Below are 23,687 nucleotides of genomic sequence, written 5' to 3'. Positions count from 1 at the left end.
CTCACTGAGTAGAAATTGGGCAATTTAAATTAATTTTTGAACTCATAAATTCAGGTTCATTTTTTAAACTCTTAAATTAGGATTTGGGGGGCAGGAGGGGGAATTGTGTTTTGTTTTTTGGGGTTTTTTTTATTAATTCCGGTGTTTTGTAACATTATTCTTGCACATACATACCTCACCACATTGTCAAATAGACAAAATGAACTTAAAATGCATTGGTTTTGGTTCCAGAAATACTGAATACTAGACTCATTGAAGATGTGTAGAATCAGCAGGTGCTTTAAAGTGTACAAGTACATTTCATAACTTTGTAGGAGTTTCTATTTTACACAGAGGAGTCTGGGATCTAGGTAAAGAGAACAAGTTTGATCACACTAATGCCTAGACTTTGTAAGAATGCTCAATCAGCTCTGACAGGAAGCTTACAGTATATCCAGTGTCTTGAGAGATTTTAGGTGTCAGTCCAGGTAAGTGCTAATCCCCATCAAAACTGAACGTCCCCTATGATCCAGGCCACTGTCTTGTCCCTTTTAGGACTTGTTTAGTTCAGCAACACAGGAGGGTGCCCATTTTGCAGCCTGAGCAACAGCAGCTTGATCAAGATGCAATGATAAAAAAAAGTGCTACCATTTTAATCACAAGCACAAATCCCCAAGAGGGCTTTGCCCTACTTAATTTCTTACTATTGCAGAAGCATTTTCTATTAAAAATAGATTTAAGAAATGTACTATCTTCCTTACAGAAAAGTTACTAGACATTTTTCTTTCAATGTTATATATCTAGGTCTAGAAGATTAAGAGTAACTTTATAAAATGTTTCTAAAGTAGCTAGAGTAGTGCCTGCAGTGCTAGTAAGCCATGCTGTTTGCAAGGATGTGCAATCCAACAACACATTAGTAGTATCAAAGAAGGTGCTGATTTGCACCTCAACTCTTGAAGGTGTAGCCTACCATCTAAAGTTGGGTGTTTAGTTAGTCATTCAACTTGATCTTATTTTTTTTCAAACCAGGCTACTCATAGCCATAATGACGTGGATCTAGACCCCTAGATCCAAATTGGTGACTAGAAGGACACGTGTTTTGTCCTTCCAGTGAAACTTCTGGTTAAGTATTTCATTATATAGCAAGTATTAGTTTTAGTGGTTTTAACAGCCTTTCATAATCCAGCCAGATGTGAATGAGAGCCCTAGCATAAAGAACTAAAGTTTTTATAGAAAACTGATCATCTGCTATTTCAGCATAGTGTGCTAGAACAATATATCCATTAAAATGTTGAGTTCAGCTGAATGTTTCTTCATCAAAATTCTTCAAAGACGAATTAATACTTTGCCATTTCTGAAAATCCATTTGTGTCCCAGTTTCAATGTCCTCTAGTACAAAGCTTTTGATTTTGATCACTGGTAGGTTATCAAATGTCTTGTACTTTACTATGATCCCCCAGTCATGCTGGCACTCAGCATTTCGGCAATGCATCTTGCATTTTTTCACAAAACCATCAAACTGAATTGGTTTCCTGTGGGGCTTCGTTATGTAACGCTCCTTGAACTTGTCACCCAGGACAGTGTGATGAGATTCCTGAAACAACACACGCCAGAAACACTTAATATTAGAAACAACATTCCTGATTTTTTCCTTGTAATTCCCCTTTCCTTCTCAAATACATGTTCTCCCGGCTAAGGAACTTGCTGTCATCCAGGATGCTCACCTTCCAGCCTCTTTGGCTCATTGCTCTTTTTTCCTCCCCATTCATGGAATACCAGTTACTAGAAGGATCCAGGCCTGGACTTACCAAAATTTAAAAAATTTACTGTGCATCCCCAATCACCAGCTTACACATACTTGAACTTAGTAAGTTTTAAAAAAACTGTTTGCAGTATTTGAACCATTGTGCATGAAACTAAGAGTAATTCAGACAATGGGCAAGTTTGAAAGATTCTTGTTTCCCATGAGAGCTCATGCAATTACTTTGGAGTGGTAGAAAAAACAATCCTAACAGGACGAAGGAATTATTTGTATCTTATATAAATAAAAAATTAAAGACATTAACAGTCTTATTTGGAAGTATATGTACAATATGAGCTTGAATCTGAAAATGGTAGATCCTCCTGAAAATGCAGTTTGTAGGGATTATTTTAAAGAGTGGGGGGTCATCTGCAGCATACTAAGTAAAACTACTTACTGAAGAGTTTTCTGAACTCTTGGATCTATTTGCACAAGTATAGGTGATAAGCCAGGAGCACAAAATAGAGTAAAAGTCAGAGGTGCTTTAAATAGCCCTTGTTTTTTGTCCAAGAAATGTAACCAAGTTTTCACAAAGCTGAGCTGTTCCCAGCTCCTTGCAGAGGAGTAGAGAACACCATCAACTTTCCAAAAACAATGGTAAAACTAAAAAAATTTGGCAAGGGCCTGAAGGCAGATGTGGGAATGCTCAATTGTGGCCTGAAGCCCCTTACTACCTTGCAACTGCACTTTTCAGAGCACCACAAATAGAAGCAGCTTCAAAAGAACAAAAAGGAGAAATACAAAGACTCAAAGTGCTCAGAAAAGCCTCTCTTCCATGATCATCACATTCTGTGTGTAAGGAGTATTGCCTTCTTTTGTCTACAGAGAAAATGTTAACGTTCAGAAAAAGTACAAGCAAAATGTCCCTGGATATACCTAGAAGCAATGAGAACGACACCTACAGAACAGAAAACAAAGTAATATTGGAGAACTGTAGGGCTCTTCTTGTGAAACCATGGTTTACCTTGTTTTTCAAAACTCAAACTGACCCATAAGACATGGAGCTTATAAGCTGATCCCAGTACTTTGTGTAGATAATTTTCAGTCAACAGAAATTGTGAGAAAAATATCTCAACAGCAGAGAGACTTCCATCTAATGCTAATCAGTGAAGTAAATATCCAGCAGTAATTCTTGAAGGTTATGGAGTTGAAGATCAGGGGGTTTTCAACAAAATTTGTCACCAGGGCTTCAGGAAAACTTGTGATTCCTACTGTATCCCATATTTTCACACCTTGATAGCATCAACTCATACATCATACTACAGAAGTAAGTCAAAACTGTTCCTGTGGTTTACTGATTTACTCAGAATTTCTATTCTTTTCCAGTTTGCATAAAATAGCCCACTTCCACACTGATAAACAATGCAGTTAATTCAATAATGCTTACTTTCCTGGTGGTCATGGATGTAGCCCCATACAGAAACATACCTTTATAATTCTGATGTCGTCTGTACTGCAGACATACACTTTGCATTTTCCACATAAAAGATTTTTTTTCCCTTTCACTACTTCAGGTTTTGTTTCATTCTTCTTCGAATCTCGTAGTACCTTTTCCCTCCTTTGCAGGCCACATATCTTTAATAAATTAATAAAAATCAAAATCAATATAAAATGAAGTCATAATGTCAGCATAAACAGGAATTTGGGCATGTAACATCTAGGAACCTATTACTCAAAGCACACAAAACAAAACACAGCTTGTTCTGGCAACTCATACCAAGAAAGAACAGGGTACATTTGTCCATTTAGAATGCAGGGCCAGAATGCAACTATGCTGCTGCTCTCGGAATCTCAGAGTTTGGAAAGAAATCTACAGAGATCACAGAAACTGCAGGCAGAGAAAGAAGCAACAAAGCACACACGAGCTGAGAACCAAAAGCAGAAATTGGTTCCTCCAAGAAGCAGGAGCAACTGCACCAGGCCTTGGAGGTGGGAGAAGAAATGTCACAAAGGCCAGGGTGCCTTGGGCACCCTTTGTTTCACAGCTTCATCTCTGAAAGCTTGTCTTGAAACACAGGATGATCTGTGAGTCCAAGGGGGTATGGGAAAACTGTACAAAGCTTTTTTATTAGTAATGCCTGCCACTGGCTTATTCCAGGCTTCCCAGAGCCATGGGAAACACCACTGATACCAGCCACCAGCTGTACTCAACTCCAGTCACTCCCACTCTCTGGCCCCAGCCATCCAGCTATTTTTTCACCCATCAAAGAGTGCACCCATCCAAGCCATGAACAGCCAGTTTCTCCAGGAGAATGCTGTGGGAAATGGTGTCAAGGTCCTACTGAAGTTTAGAGAGACAGCCACAGCCTTCCCCACATCCACTAAAACTAGTCCCACTGTCACAGAAGAAAATCAAGGAGCTCAGGCAGGACCTGCCTTTCTAAGCCCATCCCAGGTGGGCCTGATGTCTGATTGTCTGATTGTCATGTATGTGAAGGGTAATAGGACCCAAGATGATCTGCTCCATAATGTTCCCTGTGGCACCAAGGCCAGACTGACAGGGCTGTAGTTCTCCAGGTCCTCCTGGTTCATCTTGTAATGGGTGGTCACACTGACCAACCTCCAGTATTCTGGGATCTCCAGGATTACCCAGGACTGCTGATAAAAGGATTGATGAGCTCTTCCACCAGCCCTCTCACTACCCTTGGGTGGATCCCATCTGCCCCCATAAATTTGTGTGTGTCACAGAGGTATGAGCAGGTCACTAACCAGTTCCTTTTGGATTATGGGGCCTTCATCCTGCTCTCTGTCTCTGTCTTCCAGCTCAGGGGCCTGGATATACCAGTTTTATAGAGGCAGACAAGGCATTAAGCACCTTAGTCTCTTCTCTTCATCTTTGTCACTATGTTTCCCCCCATATAAAAAAAAAATGTAGAGATTTCTCCTTAGCCTTTGGTAGTGGTCCATATGCACATCCAGGTGGATTTTTGCCCTCCTGATTTTCAGCTGCAAAACATGACATTATCTTTGTACCTTGTCTCAAACTTGCACATCACACCTAAGTCCTTATCTTTTCATAAGCAACAGGTCATAAATTCTACCTCCCTCTCTTAAGTTTTTTGCAGTTACTGTAGAGGTGACATTCACAAACTGGCAGTATACACTATCCCTTCTCAGTTGACCTAGCCTTTGTCAGAAAACAACTAGAGTGAACACTCCCCTCAGTTGATCGCTTGGCCCTGCATAGAGGCTTAGTAGGTGAAGGGTGATACTGATTATGCCTTTAAAAACTGAATATGAAAACTGCACAAATCACAAACCGTTCTCGCAAATGTTGTTTCATCCCAGTTCTGTAGCTTTTCAATAGCTGCATTCATCATTTCTTCCTTGTAACGGTTTAGTTTTTCATTTTCAACCACTTCTGTTTTGCTTGTCACAAGGATGCACTTGCTGTCTTTTGCCCTTCCACGACCTATACAGCAACACATTTACACTCTTTAGTTACTCTTAACAACATGGCAAAAGTGACGGGTCTGCTATAAGACTATTAAGGGCCTTCTGTGTGGCTGCTTTTGTTTGCAATGATCAGATTCAGATTATGCTGCTTCTGAAAAGCATTTTTCAATAACAAACCAGAACAAGACGCCCCCTTCCAGGTATCCCCATGGATATATCCTAGACAATAGTGTATTGCCTGCTTCTGTGTCCTCCCTGTTTTGAGTTCAGGTATGCTTTAAAATACGATTTTGTGTAGCATCTTGCTGTCTTCTTATTGTGTAAAAAAAAAAAACCAAAAAGTTTATCTCAGTCTTTCTTATTAATTTTCAGCCCTGCAAATTGGTGTCTAAAAAAAAACCCAAACTCCCCTATATCGCAAAACCCTAAGGAACTGGAAATATAGTGCTGACAAAAACACAGACAACAACAGCAAGCACCTTCAATGCCTACAGCCTGCCTGTTTATTAAAGTTGTAACACAGGCAAACCCAGAACTACAAGGATCTCATACCAGTTTAGCAGTATTTCAGTTACAAAAAGTGTTCTTTTGAGTCTCTACTCCACAAAAACCACTATTTTATGTGGCTTGAGATTGACATAACCTCTTTTCTTTGCACCTGTAATGGCTTTTTAATAATAAAGACTATATTTTCATCCATAAAAGTCAATTCTGGGCCATTTATTTCATTACAGAACAGAGATAAGAAGGTCACAACACACAAACCCTGAAAGTAGAGTACAGTGTAAGTACAATGGAAATAATCTCACATTAAATAATTACGTTAACTGCTTTGGAAGTAAGACAAAATATTGCAGATTCACCCATAAAAGAGTAGGCAGTTATATGCAGTTTAGGAATGTGAAGCAGAAGTCAGTATTTAGTGTGGCTTCTCCCCTCTACTGGCTATACTGTAAAATCAACAAATTTAAGGCCAAAGTCATGACAGACTTCTCTGGACCAGAAAGGAAGACAGAAACAGGATGTCTTTCTTTTGGTCTTAAATATTAGAGATCTGCCTCATGTACCTGGGAGTAGCTGGGTTGGTAATAAACCACCGGGCTGGGGAAGGCCTTCAGAAACCAAGGCAATACAAGAAATTCCATTGCTGCAGTTATTTGTAAATTGTCACAGAAAGATTTGTAATATTTCTGACAATAGTTCTTCTAGTCATGGTTCTGCTCATATGCCTAATTGTCTACTTGAGGTATCAGCCCTCAACAGTTCAATAACCTTGTATAGCATGGCTAATTTGCCTGGCAAAAGAGCAGTTAGACAACATCAAGGACTTGGCTCTGCGAACAAATTTATCATGTCCCATCATTTACTTGAGTTTGCTCTAAGGCACAGAGAACAGCAAGGCATGCACATATTACTACAGTATTTCCAACATGCCATTTAGTAGCATTTCATGTCCATTTCTAAGCCAAAACAGATTTACAAAGTAGTATCTCTAAAATTCCATACCTCTGACTTGGATCATTTTGGTGACATTACCAAAGTATTCATAGAGCACCACAAGGTTGCACTCAGTAATGTCAATGCCTTCATCAGCAACAGATGTAGCAATTAGCAGCCTGATGTCTTTGTCATTTCTGAATGCATCCAGTACGCCCTTCTGCATTGGCAGGGTCATACCTACAGTACCAAGAAACTGGGTCAAGAAAAAAACTCAAGAGCTCCATGAGCAAGATAAGCACACTTGCTTTTACTGAAGTGATTAGAAATTAGTAACATCCTTCTGATCTGGAAAACTACTTCCAGTTTGATATGCAGCTGGGTGTATATTATATCCACTGCCCAGGGAGTCCTGTTGATGTGTCACAGGAATTATCAACCTGGGAAACACCATTTTAGACACAACACCCAGATGATCTTTATTGGAGACACCCATGCAGCTTAGTTAGTCAAAGCCCAAGCTAACACTTAACTTAAGCCATAGGTAATTAATTTCAACTGTAGCTTCTATTCCATCTTAAAATGTCTTACTGCCATCAAACACAAAATAAGAGCAGAATCTATAAAAGTAACAGAGATAATCAAGAATTAATCACAAGAAGCTGTGATAGTGAAGTTTCTATACTGCTTTTGAACCAGCAGAAAAATCCTACAGAAAAGTACCATTAACAGTGTTACTGCTGCTTTCAACCAAACCCTAAGTATCTCCTTAGGATCCATTCAAGGTCTTCCAGATATGGAAGACTGAAAGAGCAAACCTGCATGACCTTCTTCAAGAAAAGCAGAACAGTTTTAGCAGCATAGCCACCGGTGGCTTAGCATATCTCAGTGCAAATCTGCATACCTGTTTTATGGTCTCTTCTTCCCTTACCCATCAACACATGTGGCTTTATGTGGCTAAGTGCAGGGTTTGATTCTATCCACTTCTTCAAAGCCTGGAGAGCAAATCAGACAGTTAGATCCCCTGTGCAGATGAAATGCTAGTTTGAGATAGGTAGATCTTTCCTATGCTTGCCTAGTCAATGAATACTTCCAAAAGAAGACCCAAAAGTAGAAAATAAGGTGTAACTTGTTGTCAGGGGGAATATTTTTTAATAGGTAAGAAAGCAAAGGCCATGCCATGATGCCAGACTAAACCATGCCAGATCAATTTCCCCTTTTCCTTCTCCTGCAACTTAAAGGTTGGCTAGAGAGGAAGAAGCCTTTCAATACTAAAAAGTTTGCATTTTTCTCTTAGAAACTAGCAGGTCACTGAATGTTACACCTCTGATATCAGAAGAAAGTAGTTGCTATTTACAAACTGGACTTCCACTACACAGTGATAGTAGCACCTTCAAATTGCTCTTACAGAAGAACAAAATCCAGCCAAGCCACTGTAGGCTTTCAAATTTAAAATAGAAAGCTGCCAGAAGATGCTTGGTATTGTTAGTTTGGACTTTAGCTTGCTTTCAATTTTTTCTGGTTTGCAATTCATCCATCTGGGGCTGGGTCATTCAGGTGATAAATCTGTTTGCAGTAGACAGAGATAGCTGATATCTGCAGTAAATGTTTTAAACTACCCATGTTAATGTTTATCAGCACATTAAGTTCAAGCATTAACCTTTTCTGGGAGCAAGGTATGTAAGGGAAAAAAAGCATCATCCAACCTAGATCCTTGATCATAGGCAAGTATGAAATAGACCAGTGATGAGTCCAGAGAACAAATTTGCTGCACAAATTTTTTCCTTTTTCTTGGTCAAAAACTGGTCCTAGGGCACAGACCTTCTTTAGGTCGATAGGAATCCTCTGAGAAATGTATGAATACTTCCTGATGTGCAGTCAGTAATGGTGTGGAGCTGCTGATTTGTAGCACCACAACCATAAGCCAAAGCTGTTAAAACACATCTTGCTGTAACTGACTTTAGGCCTCAAATATAAATCTGATGGCTTAATGATCAACTACAACACATTGTTAGATGTCATGAAGGACATAGCTGTACTGTAGTTTTCACTGAAAGAAAAAAGCCTCAGTCATCCTGCCTCAGAACATCAGGGCCTAGGTAGACACAGTAAAATAGAAAGGTCAAATACATGCACATTTTTCCATTTCAGATCAAAATGGGAAGCATAATAGATGAGGCATTTCATTTTCCCACTCTCTATTTTAGGAGTTTTAAAAACAAATGTCATACAGCTACTAAGGCTCTTGTCTTGGCAAAGAGAATAGTGCGAGTGTCCGGGTTATAGCGGTATGCTTCGTCCAGGATGCAAGCAAGCTCTTCCAACTTTGGATTCTCATTTGACTCATCTTTTGAAAGGGCAGTCAGCTCTGGTTCTTTCTCTGAAAGAAAAAAAAATAAAGTTTCTTGAAAAATTTCACTTTTTTAATGCAGAAAGCAGAATTCCCACACAAACCTACTTTCAAACAGCACACACAATCTCTTTAGATTCTTTAATTTTCCATTCTGTTCTTTCAGATGCAAACAGGGAAATCTGTTGGTTAAATGCAACAAAATCCCCAGAAAAAAACCCAAAATTAATAATATATCTCATTTTGTAGCAAACTGACATGAGAACTTCTGCATTACATTGCAAACAGCAGCAAACAGAAGCAAACAAACTGAGCTTTTGCGCAATTTCTTCCTAGAAAACAACTGACACTCAAGGGCAGACAGCCCAGTAATTTAAAATCGCAATGAACACTGCAACACAACAGACCACAGATTGGAATACAACCCACTGCTAACTAAATCAAAAGTCAAAGAACAGTGACAATGCCAATTTTCAATGAGAAGGGTACAAGGGCCACCTGCTTCTCCCCAGAAGACTGGGACTGGCCAGGCTAGGCAGTTCACTGAGCAGTGTATGTTGGCTTATCTAATGCTACCAGCATCCATGATGGTAGACCATCCCACTACTTGTGGGGCACAGCCATAAGAGCATTGTTGCCTTATCTCCAAGTCAGCCATGTAAAAACTTACTAGAGCATCCAGCTACAATTATTACTATTTTATCAGCTTCTGCATTAGAAGCTTACAGTCCCAGAAATTTCATCCCTGCCACATGCCCTAACATTGCACTTGAACCTATGCAATCACTACATCTTCTGGAAAGTGCAGTTTCTGGAAAAACAACTGCATTTCCTCTGAGGAAAACACCTGGACCATCCTACCATAAGGTCTCTTCTCCTCTGCAACTGTCACAGGTCCTGTGGGAAATACCTTGAAATTTCTCCGTCAGTTTCTTCTCTAACTCTGTATATGGTCCATTTTTAACATTTGTGAAAAATTCATTTAGGTAGGCTAAAGCATCTTCAATGCGGGCATCTTCACTGATAATCAGAGCATCGTTGAATTTCTGCTTGGAAAGAGAGACATGCCTTTAGGGCTCGTTTTCCACAGGGTGGGATGAACAAAAGTTTTATTTAGCTAGATTAAGTGTTGCAAACTTGAAGTGTTCTTCCACTACTGTGACAACACAAGCACTGCAAAGCCACCCCTGCACTAATCTGTCCCTGTGAGTATCACAGAGATGACTCTTACATGCCTTATGCTTTAGGCTGTGTCAGTTTGCTGCAGCCTTCAACATCCTCACTTAGGGGAGAGGTAAGTACAAATCTCTTCACTGTTGTGACCAGTGGCAGGACTCATGGAAACAGCCTGAAGGTGAGTCAGGGGAGGCTTAGTTTGGATATCAGGAAAAGATTTTCCACCCAGAGCATGGCTGGACACTGGAAGAGGCACCCCAGGGAAGTGGTCACAGCACCAGCCTGACAAAGCTCAAGAAGTGCTTGGACAAAGCTCTTGGGCTCATGGTGAGGATGTCCTCTCTAGGGACAGATCTGGGCAAAATGATCCTCAGGAGTCACCTCCAACTCCGGCATATTCTACAATTCTAAATAAAACATTGTTTCAAAATCTGGTTCTAGGTGAACATGTGTATCAGAAGAAACGGAACAACTCTGCCTCTGTATGGAAGGGAAGGGGATGCACACTTACCCGCAAGTGTTCAGTACAAATGAACAGGTCTCTACAAATACTGCTCTCCTTCTCCTTATCTTCCAGTTGCAACAGTCTGCATTTCTTCTGAGTGGAAACTATCCATTGTTCATATCTCTGTGTTCCAAGGTAATTCTTATTGATTTGGGAGTTGGTATCTATTAAAGGAGAGAACAAAAACTGGTCCACCTTAAATAACAAATAAAAAGAATTAGCCAGAGGATAACACATTTGCCTCTAATATTGGCTCTAAAAAGTATAAGCAAAAGAACAGTATTATGATAAAATCACAGAATCACTGAGGGTGAAAAGCACCTGTGGAGGTCCTTAGTTCAACCCTCTGCTCAAAGCAGATCACCTACAGTAGGTCACTCAGTTAAAATGGGCTTTGAGTACTGCCAAGGACAGAGAATCTACAACTTCTTTGGGCAACCCATTCCAGTGTTTGACCACCTTACAGCAAAAATGTTTGTCCTGTTATTTAAATATTTCTGTTTGTTCTGCACTGCCTCTTGTCCAGCCTCTGGGAACAACCTCTGAAGAGTCTGTCAGTCTTCTTCACTCCCTGTATTTCAATGTGTACCCAGAAGTTAGCCTAAAATTAACTCAGTACAATTCAACTGAGTATCTGTGTACATACACACATCATCAGGGACTTTAGTAATAAAATTATAGCTCTCTTATCCTGTAAGAAGCCTACAGTATTCAAAAACCTGCACATACATTGCTCCTTGAATTACCAGCTACTCAATAATTTGTATTCATTCATGAACTGGTCCAGAAGCATATTGAAAAGGGGCTGTCCTTGAGGCACAACTAGGCAGTACCTGTTTGCTGCACACATACTCTGCCTGAGTCCTACATAAGCTTCAGTAGCCACAGGGTCCACAGAAGGGAAGCCACTGATATTCATACAAGAGGAACTAAAATGTAAAATAAGCTTTAGAAGTGTTTCCTTAATGTAATGTGCATTTTGAAAATCTCTGTATTCTTTGACCAGACTTCTTGGGTTTTGGGCTGTTCTGCTGGGTTTTTTTTTGGTTTTTTTTTTTTTTTTTTTTTTTTTTTTTCAGTTATGTGGAGGTTTTAATTCTGCCCCAGAATATAGTTCACTCTCAAATATCTGGAAAGTGGAGGGCAGGGGGAAAATCTAGAACTGAGGCAAACAGGTTCAGGGCACTGTAGACAGTGTGCAAAAGCCAACCTAAGGTAACAGACAAAGTCCTTTAATCCAGAGCTGGAGAGACCAAGGCTGATTCTGAACATATCCATTCAAGGATATGTTTTGTACCCCCTTCTGCTCTCCAATTTTTTATAAAAGCCACTTAGAGGACACCACTTAGGATCTCTGCAAAAGCAGAAAAGATTGATTAATTCATTTCTGAAGAGTTATAGAATCAATCTCATGAATACAAGACTCATTTTCTTTTCACGACCATGCATCTCCTCTCTGCAGATCTTCAACTTACAACAGAGTAGCTCCTGAATCTGGAAGTCTATTGGCAATTATTTCCTTTCTTGGGCACTCTCTCCAGTGATATCCATAGAACCTATCCATAGAACCTACTCTGAAAAATTACCTCAAAGACTTTTCAAAGGAAAATAATGGAGACCTGATAAAAAGTGGAAATAGGAGTACCCAGAAGCATAAAGAGGACAGAATGCTGACCAGAAGAAATGGCCAGGGCAACCCCAGAAGTAACAATGAATGCAGCTCAGAGACCAGAGAAAACACAAGAAATGTCAGAGCAATGTGAAAATGAACTTTTGCTGTAAGGAAAAAATTGCAGCATTCAGAGTAACTACTGTGATGTTTCTTGTTTTCCTTACAGAGACAGATTGGATGTGAAGGATTTGGAGAATAAGAACATACAGGTATATCTCATCAATGAAATCCAGTCCACTGCATTTTGAATGCAAGCCCTTTTGTTTCAGATTCTTTAATTCAGATTTGTCAAAAGCGTACTGATTTTATCTGCATGTAACACAATGGAATTTAAGCAAAGACGTTTATGACTGTCAAACTAATCAGGTATAACACGAAAATAGTTGAATCTCTTACCAGTAATCTCTCATTTAGGAAATACTGGTTAAACACAACCAAAAATGAAGGAGAAAGGAAGTGAAAAAAGAGTGTCTGTTCATGCAGCTATAAGGATTCACACTGATCTACTCAAATACTGAACTGCAATACAAGCATATTACAGCATCTTACCCACTGAGTAAATCTTCCTCATCAACATTTCTGTCTCAGACATCAGACCTGAGATAATGTCTGCAAAGTGATTCTCAGCTCGCATTTTAACCCATCTGATATCTAGAGAAAAGAAACGTAAGTCAGTCTGCTGAGTAAGCAAAACATTTCCTCAGGAAGCACAGAGCAAACTATTGTCTAGAAGAATGCTACACATGGTGCTCCATGCAACCACAATCAGGTTTATTGTCAATGACCACTGCAGGTGCACAGAAAAAGCAGTTCCCACTCCTCACTGGCAGAACTGAATAAAAACTAGAGATTGTGCATCAACAGCAAAGAGCAAACACGTCCAAGTGGGCACTGCCTTACTGCAAGACAACAAGAAATTACAAGCCTAAACTTCTTTCAAACTAGCAGGAAGCAAAACTCTGGCTTAGTTTTAAACTTTTATCTTAATCTAAAATATGGGGGAATTGGGTAGCTGCCATTATCATGGTGCTTTGCAACTCACAGGGAAATAAAAAGGAAGTGGGCTTACATGTTTCAGGTTTGTTTCCAAACCTCAGCAGATCTTGTTTATTCTCTCTGACAGTGGATATGGCCTGTATGTCAAGGTAGGAGCAGAGGGTGCAGATGTGCTCTACAGTTTCATTAGTGCTTTTGGCATTGCCAACTCCAACAGATGCAGTTAAACCTACAATCTAAGCAAACACATGAATAGCAGTGGTTTCTCCTTTGTCACAAATGGAATAAAACCAGGAGACATTGTTACCAGTTACCAAATTGCCACCATCTTCAAAAGCATGGAAACAAAACAGGCAGAAGAAGTAAACAAGTAACAGGCACAAAATCTTAAGAACCGAAACCTCTATGTGCTCATGCCCTCTCCAAGGCATTCAGACTTTGAGTATTTAAACTTAAAATGAACTAGCCAGCCACTTAAATCCATAACAAGCTGTATTGCCAGTGCTTATCATACAGAGGAAGAGCAAACCCACACCCAGACCCATCCTTTGTATTCATTCAGAGATGTCTTCTCAGCTGGATGAAAACCTCATGCCAGCAGAGGCAGTGTCCCTATTTAATCAGGCAGCAAACAGCAACAGAGAGGTAACAAGGAGATTAACAAATTACATGCTTTCTCAACTTTTCCATTTGCTCCCAAGTATTCCAGTCTTTGCCATGCTTGATCAGTCTTTCTTGCAGCTGCAGGGAAGATGTAACATCAGAAAAAAGACTGGAAGTGCCCAAGAAGGAAAAAATGATGCTACCATTTCTATTTGCAGCCGTTGTTAAATGGGAACTTGAACTGGATCAGCACAAAAGGCAAGACTTTGCTGACTGCACTGCAAAACACTTTCACCTCTAATGTTTCCACCATTGACAGGCTGGGCCTTACCTGAGGCAGCTGGTTTGCAGAGGAGTCAATTTTTTGATCCAGGTATCTGGTCATCAACACATTGTAAGGGTGATTGCCTGTAGTGTTGTGGCACTCATCAAATATCATCAGAGTGAAGATGGAGAGGGAGCTAAGGATCCCTTTCTCCATGCTATTCACAAGAATCTGGGGAGTTAGCACAATGATGTCACTGTCCTGTATAACATTTTCTACAGAGATATTTGCAACTGTTTCACCACAAATTCCTTGAACAGAGTATCTGGAAAGAAGATACAAAAAACGGGGTATGAAAAAGGATATCTTACAGGACAAGAAAAGCTAGAAAAATGGGCTTTTCAGCGAGCTTAAAAGGTAGTTACTAAGTTTCAAATGTCAGAGTTGGAGCTGGCAGCTATACCACAGAAGATGAGAAAAAAAAAAGAAGCTGAGGGTAAATAACTGGATTTTCAACGTCCATTAACAAAAACATATCATATTTGAGGAGTGGCTAACTTGCGCATTTAAGCTGCATTAGCCAGTGCACATGTAACATCCCTTTCATGTACATCATGAGACTGTTCCTGCCCAGCAGCCTCCTTTTCCCATACCTACAAGGACATGTATGTGAATGTTCAGTAACCAGTTCCCTCAAAATCTGAAGATAAAGGCTGTCAATGCCCCTCTAAGCAATTCGCAGTCCCATCTGAGAGGTGGACTATCATTTTCTGACTAGAGGTTGCAAAAACAAAGAAGTTTGGGTCCTTCTAGTTAGAAAATAGAGACTCTGAGAATGGCAAGAGGAATCCCACTGCTACTGCCAGAAACTGCCTCAGCTTTAGAAGCAGGTGTAAAAGGAGTCTCAAGAGAGAACACACATCACCCTTTAAGAACAGAAATATATTGTACAAAAATACTTTCACAGTTTCTACAATGTACAACAGCGAGTGCTTAAATTCTCCAAAACCAGACTTCAGATTCTCCAAAGTCTGCCATAGCAATGCCATCCTTACAGCTACACATCATCCTGATGTTACTGTCAAACACTCTTGTTCACCCATTAAAACCCATTAATAAACCCATTACACCTTGCCATAGCCACAGCTGACATATAAGGCAGTTTATCTTCTGGAAGCCACCAGGTAGAATTACACTTACCCACTCCTTTCAAAATGCTGCCTGAATACATTTTTCTGTTGCTCATACACTGGCACTTTGGTGGCAAGGAACACAATTTTTGCCTTTTGTCCTGAGGGAACGTTTTGCAAATGATGTTCACAAATCAGAAGGGCCACAAAAGTTTTTCCGGATCCTTCAAACAAAAGCCATAAAAGGTAAAGGAGTAGTATGAAAAGGTGCATCTGTAAGCAGTAGATTGTCTCATCTGAATGCCTTGCAACAAAGAGGAGCTGACAATGGGGCCATTACCCTTCCAGACTTAAACACATTTTGGAACACAAGGATATAGCTTACTCCAGTGGGGAATTACCCCTTTCTCTCTCACACTCTCAGTCTGTAAAGGCCTTTAATCAATCACTGGGGATTACAATCCATTTTCAGTTGTATTTGAATTCTTTGAAATCACTGAATCTGTTTTTCACTCTTGGCATGTGCTTTTGCATCAAATCAGACTATGTACAGACATCAGGCCTTTTCAGCTTCCATCCTTCTCCAGGCAGCCTTGCTCCTCTCCCATTTGTTTTCCTTTGGGCCTCAGGCTTGCTGTGCAGGCTCCTCAGAGCTCTCTTCTTTCCCTGCCTCTGTTACCCCACTTGCCTCTCCAGGGCTCAGGGGAAAATTAGGCTGTCTGAATGTTGTAGGCATTGCAGTAGAGAAGACAGGGGAGCCTCAGGCTAACTCATCCTAGTTTTCCTTCAACTTGCAAGACATATTTCTTAAATATCTGCAAACATTAGTGACTGGCTTTAACTGAAAAATTCACACTGAGGAGTGAGAAAGCAGAAGTCAGAACATAGAAATGAGTGCTGAATGTGCTGAATACAAGCACTGACGTGCCAACAGACACGTTGTCTTGCCAGCTTCTGTGTTGCCTATGGTCATTAACTGCAGGGTAGATCTGAATCTCCTGCAAGGAAGAAAGCTTTGAAATAAACGGCTGAAGAAGTCTGATTCAACCTTTACCATTCCTTATCCTTCACAGCCATATGCACCAAGAGAATTTTTATAAGAAATGTCTGTCTCCTTACCTGTAGGGGCACAAATCAATGTGTTTTTCCCATAAATAGCAGGCTGTGCAAGCTCAATCTGGTAGCTCCTGGCCTTCTTTGGTTCATAGACAGATGAAGACTCATACGCGCTTTCTAGGATAAAGCAACACTTTTGTGAAGAGTGTTGTAATAAAAATGCAAAAAATATGTTGTGTCTCATATAGTTGCAATATAAAATGATAAAGGTAAAAATCTTTGCACTCTACACAGAGCATTCTCTGACAGACAAGCCTCTTAACAGGACAGATGCACCAAACAAGAATTTTGTGTGAGTTTGATGGCACACTTTTGTTACCCCTCAACTGTGATTCATAAAATGAACTCATGTCAAGGTCTTGGCTGACAACGCTCACTTCAACAGGTCTTTTTTCAACTCAGAATGAAAACACAAGGGATTTTTTTCACCAAATACATGCACAGGATTTATTTTTGCTTTCTGCTCTACAGACCTTTGAAGTTATTACTCTCTTAAACTGTAGTCTTGTCAGAGTGTTTGAACTGAAGGAATAGGAACTAGAAACTACTGGTGGAGCAAAATTTGCCATGACAGTCACTGCACAGACCCTCTGCACTCACATTCAGTTCTCTAAACAGGTTAATGTCAGGTCATGTGGGAATCAATTATATCAGAGAAGAGGTGCATAAACAATAGGCTGGTTGGGGACCTTTTTTGATCATGGGCTGACAGAACAACTTTTCACTAGAAATGTGATAAATGAGGGGCAACCCCTAACATTTGCAAAGCCCACCAGGAGATCCTTTAAAATTAAAACAGAAGACAGCTAAATCAAGTCAGAGATTTGTACTAATTCCTCAGTACCTTCCATTGTGACACACCACATCTGTGCCCTTTGTGAATCTCAAGGAAATGGAAAACACAAACCTCAAACTTTTAAGTTTTTAAGACTTACCTGAAACTGAAGAGAGATTTTCACTGAGATTGTCACATTCTGCTTCTTCAGAAAATGTCACCATGGTTTCAAAGTAATTCTCAGAAACATCTGTCATTTCACCATCCACATCTTTGCCACTCTCTGTATAAATGGAAAAAAAGGCACGTTATCGATCCTTATGATTTTAAAATGCATTTGCTGTGACAACAAGGTGAAGGAGTTGGTGGCTGGGAGAAAAAGACTACATAAAATGATGCTGCACACAGGCTCCTCTTCAAGGAAGATGGATAGCACTGAGAATCCTGGGTTTAGAAGAACCAAGTGCTCAATGCATGTCTAACAATTTCCAAGAAACAAAGAAGACAATAGACTGGGAAGAAAATTTATCCTCTGTGACAAAAAGTCATTGTGTAACATGGACATTAACCACAAGCATGAAAAATTCTTCGGAATTCAAAGAAGCTTTGTAAATTCAAGATTATGCTCTCCCTTTCTCCCCACATTCTGAAAGGACCCCGAAATTGTAAGAATATCTCTAGTCTTTATATTACATAAGGTCAAAAGAGAAATTTTCTTTGATGTTACTTTCTCAAAGAACCCTCCCTAGGCCCAGCATGAAGAGTTTCCTTGCAAACAGAACACATGATCACAAAGCACTGCTTTTGGAGCAGGAGAAAGAACACATCTGCACATCAATCCAGCTCCAGAAAGCACATGATATCTGCAATTAATTTCTGGTACTGACTCTTCTTAACTGCCAGCATAAAATGTTTCCAATATGGACAATTCTTCTTCAGTAAGCTGATTTTGGCTTTGCTGAGTCGGATTTTAGGGAAGCTGTCCCAAAAGACAGCGATAATATTAAAAATACAACTGCCAATAAATAATATGTATAGCCACCATCTACATAAAATAATGTCTATATACATATAGGTATTACTCTTATGTACTATTTTGCCTATGTTTTAATAAAATTATTAATTATTTATACAATTTTATGCATATACAATAATTAATCTCCAGATAAGAAATTATTCTCTTTGACTGGAGTAATAAAAAACTTCAAAATAAGAAATATAGTTTAAGAAGCCACTTAAATATAGCTTACCCCTATTGCTAACTAAAAAACCAATTTAAACAAGCACCTAGGGAGACAGCAAATATTGATACATAGATATACAGTCCAGTTTATCTACAATCACATTTTTAATAGCAAAATCATGTATTCTTCTCTAAATTCCCCTATGTTGTAAATCACTCAGACAAATATTTTTCAAGGAGGGAAGGGTAAACTCAATGACAAAAGCAAAATCTCATAGGAGACAATTCTGCACTTTTACAAAATGAGAACATAATAACTTGGTAAGGGCTGCTTATAGATTTCTCATAGAAAAAGGTATATGATCTCCTTTGGGGATGACAGAAGTGTATCAACCACTAGACTATCACATTACTAATCATATTTTATTCAAAAATACTGCATCTATCACAACTCAAGCAACCAAAGAGATGGCAAAAGTTGAATTAAGACAGGAAGGAAGAAAATAATTGTTTGGCTACTTTTATGCCACAAGAGCCTGTGCTGCCTGATTCTCCTTACCAAAAAAAGGTACCATGCCTAACCATTTGGGAGGAAAAGCAGGAAAAAACTAATTTCTGCCTGTTTATGGGATAGTACTTGCATTTAATTTTATATAAAAGACATTTAAAATAGATCTTTAGAAGTTTTTTTCTTTTTGGACTGAAAAGTAGTCCTTCTAAATTCGTCTGATTCTCCCCCAAAAAGATTACTGTCTGGTACAAGAACAGGAAAAGAGTATAATAAAAAAAAAAATCATGTTTTACCTTCTCTTATATTCCACAGTTCACTTGCATTGTAATATCCTGCATTATCCAGTGCCAGCTGAAGACTTTTGGGCCAGTTTTCCTTATCTGAGCGACAGAGGCATTCAATGAGTTTGGTAATCCCGGCTGCTTTGCTTCTGTATTCACTGACCTGTGCACACCACAAACAGAAACTGCTGAAGGTTCTGAGCAACCAAACCCACTCTCTTTGCTTAGCAGGTGTATTTGTTATGTTTGATGCTCAGCTGAAAACTGCATTTCCTTCTCAATGAATAAAAGCTTTACAGTAAGATTCAGCCATTTCTACAGCTTCAATTCTACAGTGTAGTTAAAACACTAAACTTAACTATAAAAATAGGTATGTTATTTGTTTGAACGTTTGTAAATGGTGTTAAATGTCACAGAGCTGTTCTGCCCAAGTCCTTGTAATAAACTTTATCTACCATAAACCTCTGAGGCTTTCCAGTTCAGAATAGGAAACGAAAAAACGATAAAAATTATGGCAGACCTGTAGCCAGCCATCCTCCTCACCCAGTCACCTGTCACACAGGCACTGATTCATCCCACAAGTGGGGCATCCAGCACTTCTCTGAAACAAAACTGGGCGAATACCAGGATTTTACCATACCTGCAGGATCTCATCACAATCCCTCTCTATCAGGCACATGTTTATATATGGCATGATTGCTACAGGATCAACTTCTAGCATTGTTGCTTCTATCCGCTTCAACAGCTGCCTGTGCAGCTCCAGTTTTTCCAGCTTGCTGAAGTCCCAGTTTTCAATTGCTTCTGCCAGCCCAGTATAACCTTTCACAAAAAAAGACAAATAATTACTGTGGATTTAATCTCTATGTAGAATAGGTAGGAACAAGCTGAAAAAATATTTTCTGAGCCACACTGAAGAAATTAAAATTATTTTGTCCTGTAAATGATATAAAACTAGGTGAGCCACAGATTTTATCTAATAAATTACTATTTTCCTTTTTGGCACTTTTATGTCTAATACAAAGAACCCTATGCTAAAAGAGCACCAGCATCTGCAAAAACAAGCCACACTATGTCACAGGTCATGTGACCCAAGCTACTTTGTCCATTCCTGACTGTCAATCATATAATCCTTGGAATTCTTGTATTCCAGATGCTCCTCCACAGGATTCCTAGAGCAAAGGACATTACTCAGAATCACTAGATTCTACAGTGACCTTTTCTTTTATTTACCAGCATTTTATCTTCTGCTCTTGTGCCTGGCTCCATCCCCCTTCAAAAATCCCTACTGTACTGGATTCAAGCCAGTCCCTGACTGAAAGCAGTACAGACACTCATCAAATAGTTGAAAATACAGTCCTAAAACAGACAGTGGCAGGGAAGCATATTTTAAGGACTTGTGAGATTTGCTGTGTAGAATTCTGAAATGGAAAAAACAGAAGATCAGGGTCCCAGGGGAACTTGTGGACAAACTTCTTACTTCCTTTTAGAAGACCAGGAGACTGGTATGGATACTTACCACAATAATGTCTTTAGTCTAAGTATTACTTATCCCTGCATCTGCCAAAAAGAAGAGCAATCCTAAATTCTAGTATCTGGCCCAATTAACAAGTACCTGGGATAGCATTTTGAATCAGAAGGCTAACAGTCTCAAATTTGTGCTGAAGATACACCAAACTGAACACTACTAGCAGGTTCAAAGTAGATAGTTTTGCAATTCAGAAATCAGGATTATCACAGACTGGTAAAAGGTTCCTCTGGGCCTAGTACTTGGTTTAAGGGATGAGTGGGCTACATCCAAGTGATAAGAAATATTGTAATATTTGTTCACTGAGATAATTATTCATAATTAATAGTGAAGAAATTAAAAGTAGCTTATGGCATGAGTTTGTGGGGTTGAACATATCCAATAAATCATCAACAAGAATCTATGATACAATACACATACACGGAGGAAAGCTGGCAGATGCTGCTAATTTTATACCTTCACAATCTCTTCTGTTCCATTTCATAAAGGAAATTGGATTAGGAATTTACACATGAAGTAGTTATAGCTACTGTGGAACAATCATTCTCATAAACTAGTAATGGTTACTTACTGAAACAGACTTTCAATGTCACTGAGTAATTTTAAATTTTTTTTAAAAAGTCATCTAAGACTCTGTCGTTGAGTGAAGTTACCCTACGCTACCAGACAATCCCCAGGCACCTCCTGAAGCCCGTTTGGCTTTCGGTTTCAGAGGATTTAGCCTCCTTTCGTTGTATGTGGTGAGAACAATGGGTGTCTTGTTCAAAGGCTCTGAGACAGACAAGTCCCGGGTCAATGAGGCTTTCTACATACTCAGAATTGTTCCAGCTGCTTCACTTCCCAGCAGGCTTATTTCCAGGGTCTGCCAGCTCGCCTTTTCCTGCGGCATCTGCCCTGGAGCGGCGGCAGCGGCGGCCCAGCCCCGGCCGTGCCGGCTGGGAGCAGCGCACAGTCCCCCGGGAGCGGCACCCACCTGCTGCCACCAGGGCATCCAGGAATCCCCGGAGCCAGCCCTCCGCCTCCAGCAGCAGCACGGCATCCAGGAACAGCGCGGCGGCCGCCGTCACCCCCTTCTCCTCCTCCTTACGGACCCTCTCCTTCACCTCTGCGAGGAGCCAGCACAGGCAGTGACGGCGGGGACAGGGGATGGGGCAGGGACAGGGGATGGGGAAGGGGATGGGGCAGGGACAGGGACGAGGGGCAGGGGATGGGGCAGGGACAGGAGATGGGGAAGGGGTAGGGGATGGGGAAGGGGAATGGGGTGGGGATAGGACAGGTGCAGGGGGCAGGACAGGGGCAGGGGAGGGGGCAGGGGAAGGGGATGGGACAAGTGCAGGAGGCAGGACAGGGGCAGGGGCAGGACGGGCAGGGGAAGGGGCAAGGGCAGGATAAGGGAAAGGGAGAGGGACAGATGCAGGGGCGAGGGTCCGCCTGCTGCCGGCTCTCACCGTCGGACAGCCAGTCCGTCATGTTGCTGAGGACATGCACGGGGTTCAGGCTCCTCTCGATGTACCGCCGGTAGCACCGCAGGTTCTGCTTCTCCTCCGCCGTCATGGCGAGGCCGGCTCCGCACCGCTGCCAGCGGTCCCGACCCCGATCCTAATCCCGATCCTAATCCCCGTGCCGATGCCGGTGCCGAGCCCGCCCCAGCCGCGGTACGGACCGAGCTGGCAGGGGCTCAGTGGGAGCCGCCCCCGAGCAGGGAGCGACTGGAAAAAGAAACTTCGGTGCTGCCGGAGAATGGAAACCGAAAGCGGTGTGGGAGGGGAACGCTGCTTTCCGCTCGCGTCTGTCCTTAGTTAAAGGAAAAGGGGACCGCCGCCCCCACCCTGCTAATCATACGGCTGGAAAGGCTGGAACCAGCCCGGTTTTGTGGCTGTCAGGATGAGAAAAAGCACAATGAACAAATAGGAGTAAACACCGACCTAAATTCTCCTCCCTCACGTCCCCAGAAAAACCTGAACGAGCTTTTACGGGCAGTGTCCTGGGTTTTTTAAAGGCATAGAAGCCCTTCTAGAAGCTTTTGGATAGCATATTGGACAGGTGAACATCAAAGGAGAAGGCTTACCACAGGGTAAAAGCACCCACAATCGGAAGGGCTGCTAAACATGCCAGGTCCGCTTGGAAACCTCCCTCTCACCATGTGCTGTGCCATCCCCAAAAGACGGCAGGCAGGTGCTGGCCCAACACCAGATTCTTGCTTTTAAAGCCTGCTGACACAAGAACCACTGAATCATGGACTGGTGCTGGACAGACAGGGGGTAGCAGGGGCAGAAGGAGCGGCATTGAGGAAGGCATTGACATATCATTTTCTATTCTAGAGTACACTTATACTCTCAAGTATTTTATATCCTTCCTCTCCTTCCCTTTCTCTTAAGACTTCTGTGTGTTGTAAGAGTGCTAGGGCATTGGAATAAACTGCCCATGGAAGTGGTGGAATCGCCATCCTTGGTGACCCAGTCCTGAAGGTGTTTAAGAAAAGACTGGGTGTGGCATTTAGTGCTGTGGTGTGGCAGAGGTTGGACTCAATAATCTCAAAACCTATTTTTTTTTCTGTGATTCTGTGGTTTCACAGTAAATAAGGAAAGTACTGTTCTTCTCAGAAGGCTGTAAAGGTCATTAGGGAGCTTTGCAAAAGCCTTTGGTGTGGCTTGTTGTGTAAACTTGATGCCAGGCAGCATGAGCCTGAGCAGCATGTGGATTGCTGCAATAGAGTAGGGAAGGGGCAGCAGGACTTCCATGGGTGATTGCATTTTCATTCTGTAAGTCAAGAAAGTATTAATATATCCCAATTAAAAAAAACCAAAAACAACAAGCATTTCAAAGACCTTCTTTCTGTCAATATGCAAGAAAGCTACTTGTGGATTGATGCCTGTTTGAGGAGTAGATCACCTCAGCAGTGGGTCTGCTGAGGGCAAGGAGATCAGGCAGCAGGTAAGGTCCCTGAGGAAAGCAGACTGCTCCTTTCCCAGGATGGATCTTGGTA

At 41.0% G+C, this 23,687-nt stretch overlaps 1 protein-coding gene across 1 annotated transcript; it reads right to left on the bottom strand.

Annotated features, from left to right (window-relative positions):
- Positions 1–811: 811 nt before the first annotated feature.
- Positions 812–22,463, bottom strand: RIGI (RNA sensor RIG-I). Its single transcript, XM_079330824.1, has 18 exons — positions 22,150–22,463; positions 21,675–21,806; positions 19,817–19,995; positions 19,189–19,339; positions 17,362–17,484; positions 16,430–16,543; positions 15,381–15,534; positions 14,247–14,505; positions 13,386–13,548; positions 12,866–12,967; positions 10,651–10,808; positions 9,874–10,009; positions 8,845–8,993; positions 7,518–7,608; positions 6,683–6,853; positions 5,041–5,192; positions 3,209–3,355; positions 812–1,573 (listed from the first exon to the last, which is right to left on the bottom strand). Exons 1-18 carry the CDS (start codon positions 22,253–22,255, stop codon positions 1,277–1,279), a joined length of 2,784 nt encoding a protein of 927 aa, XP_079186950.1. The 5' UTR covers positions 22,256–22,463; the 3' UTR covers positions 812–1,276.
- Between the last annotated feature and the right edge of the window lie 1,224 nt (positions 22,464–23,687).

Source organism: Erithacus rubecula (assembly GCF_903797595.1).
Source record: "Erithacus rubecula genome assembly, contig: SUPER_Z_unloc_1, whole genome shotgun sequence".
Lineage (NCBI taxonomy): Eukaryota > Metazoa > Chordata > Aves > Passeriformes > Muscicapidae > Erithacus > Erithacus rubecula.
The sequence above is the reverse complement of the archived record's forward strand: the minus strand, read 5'-3'. Positions and strand labels throughout refer to the sequence as shown.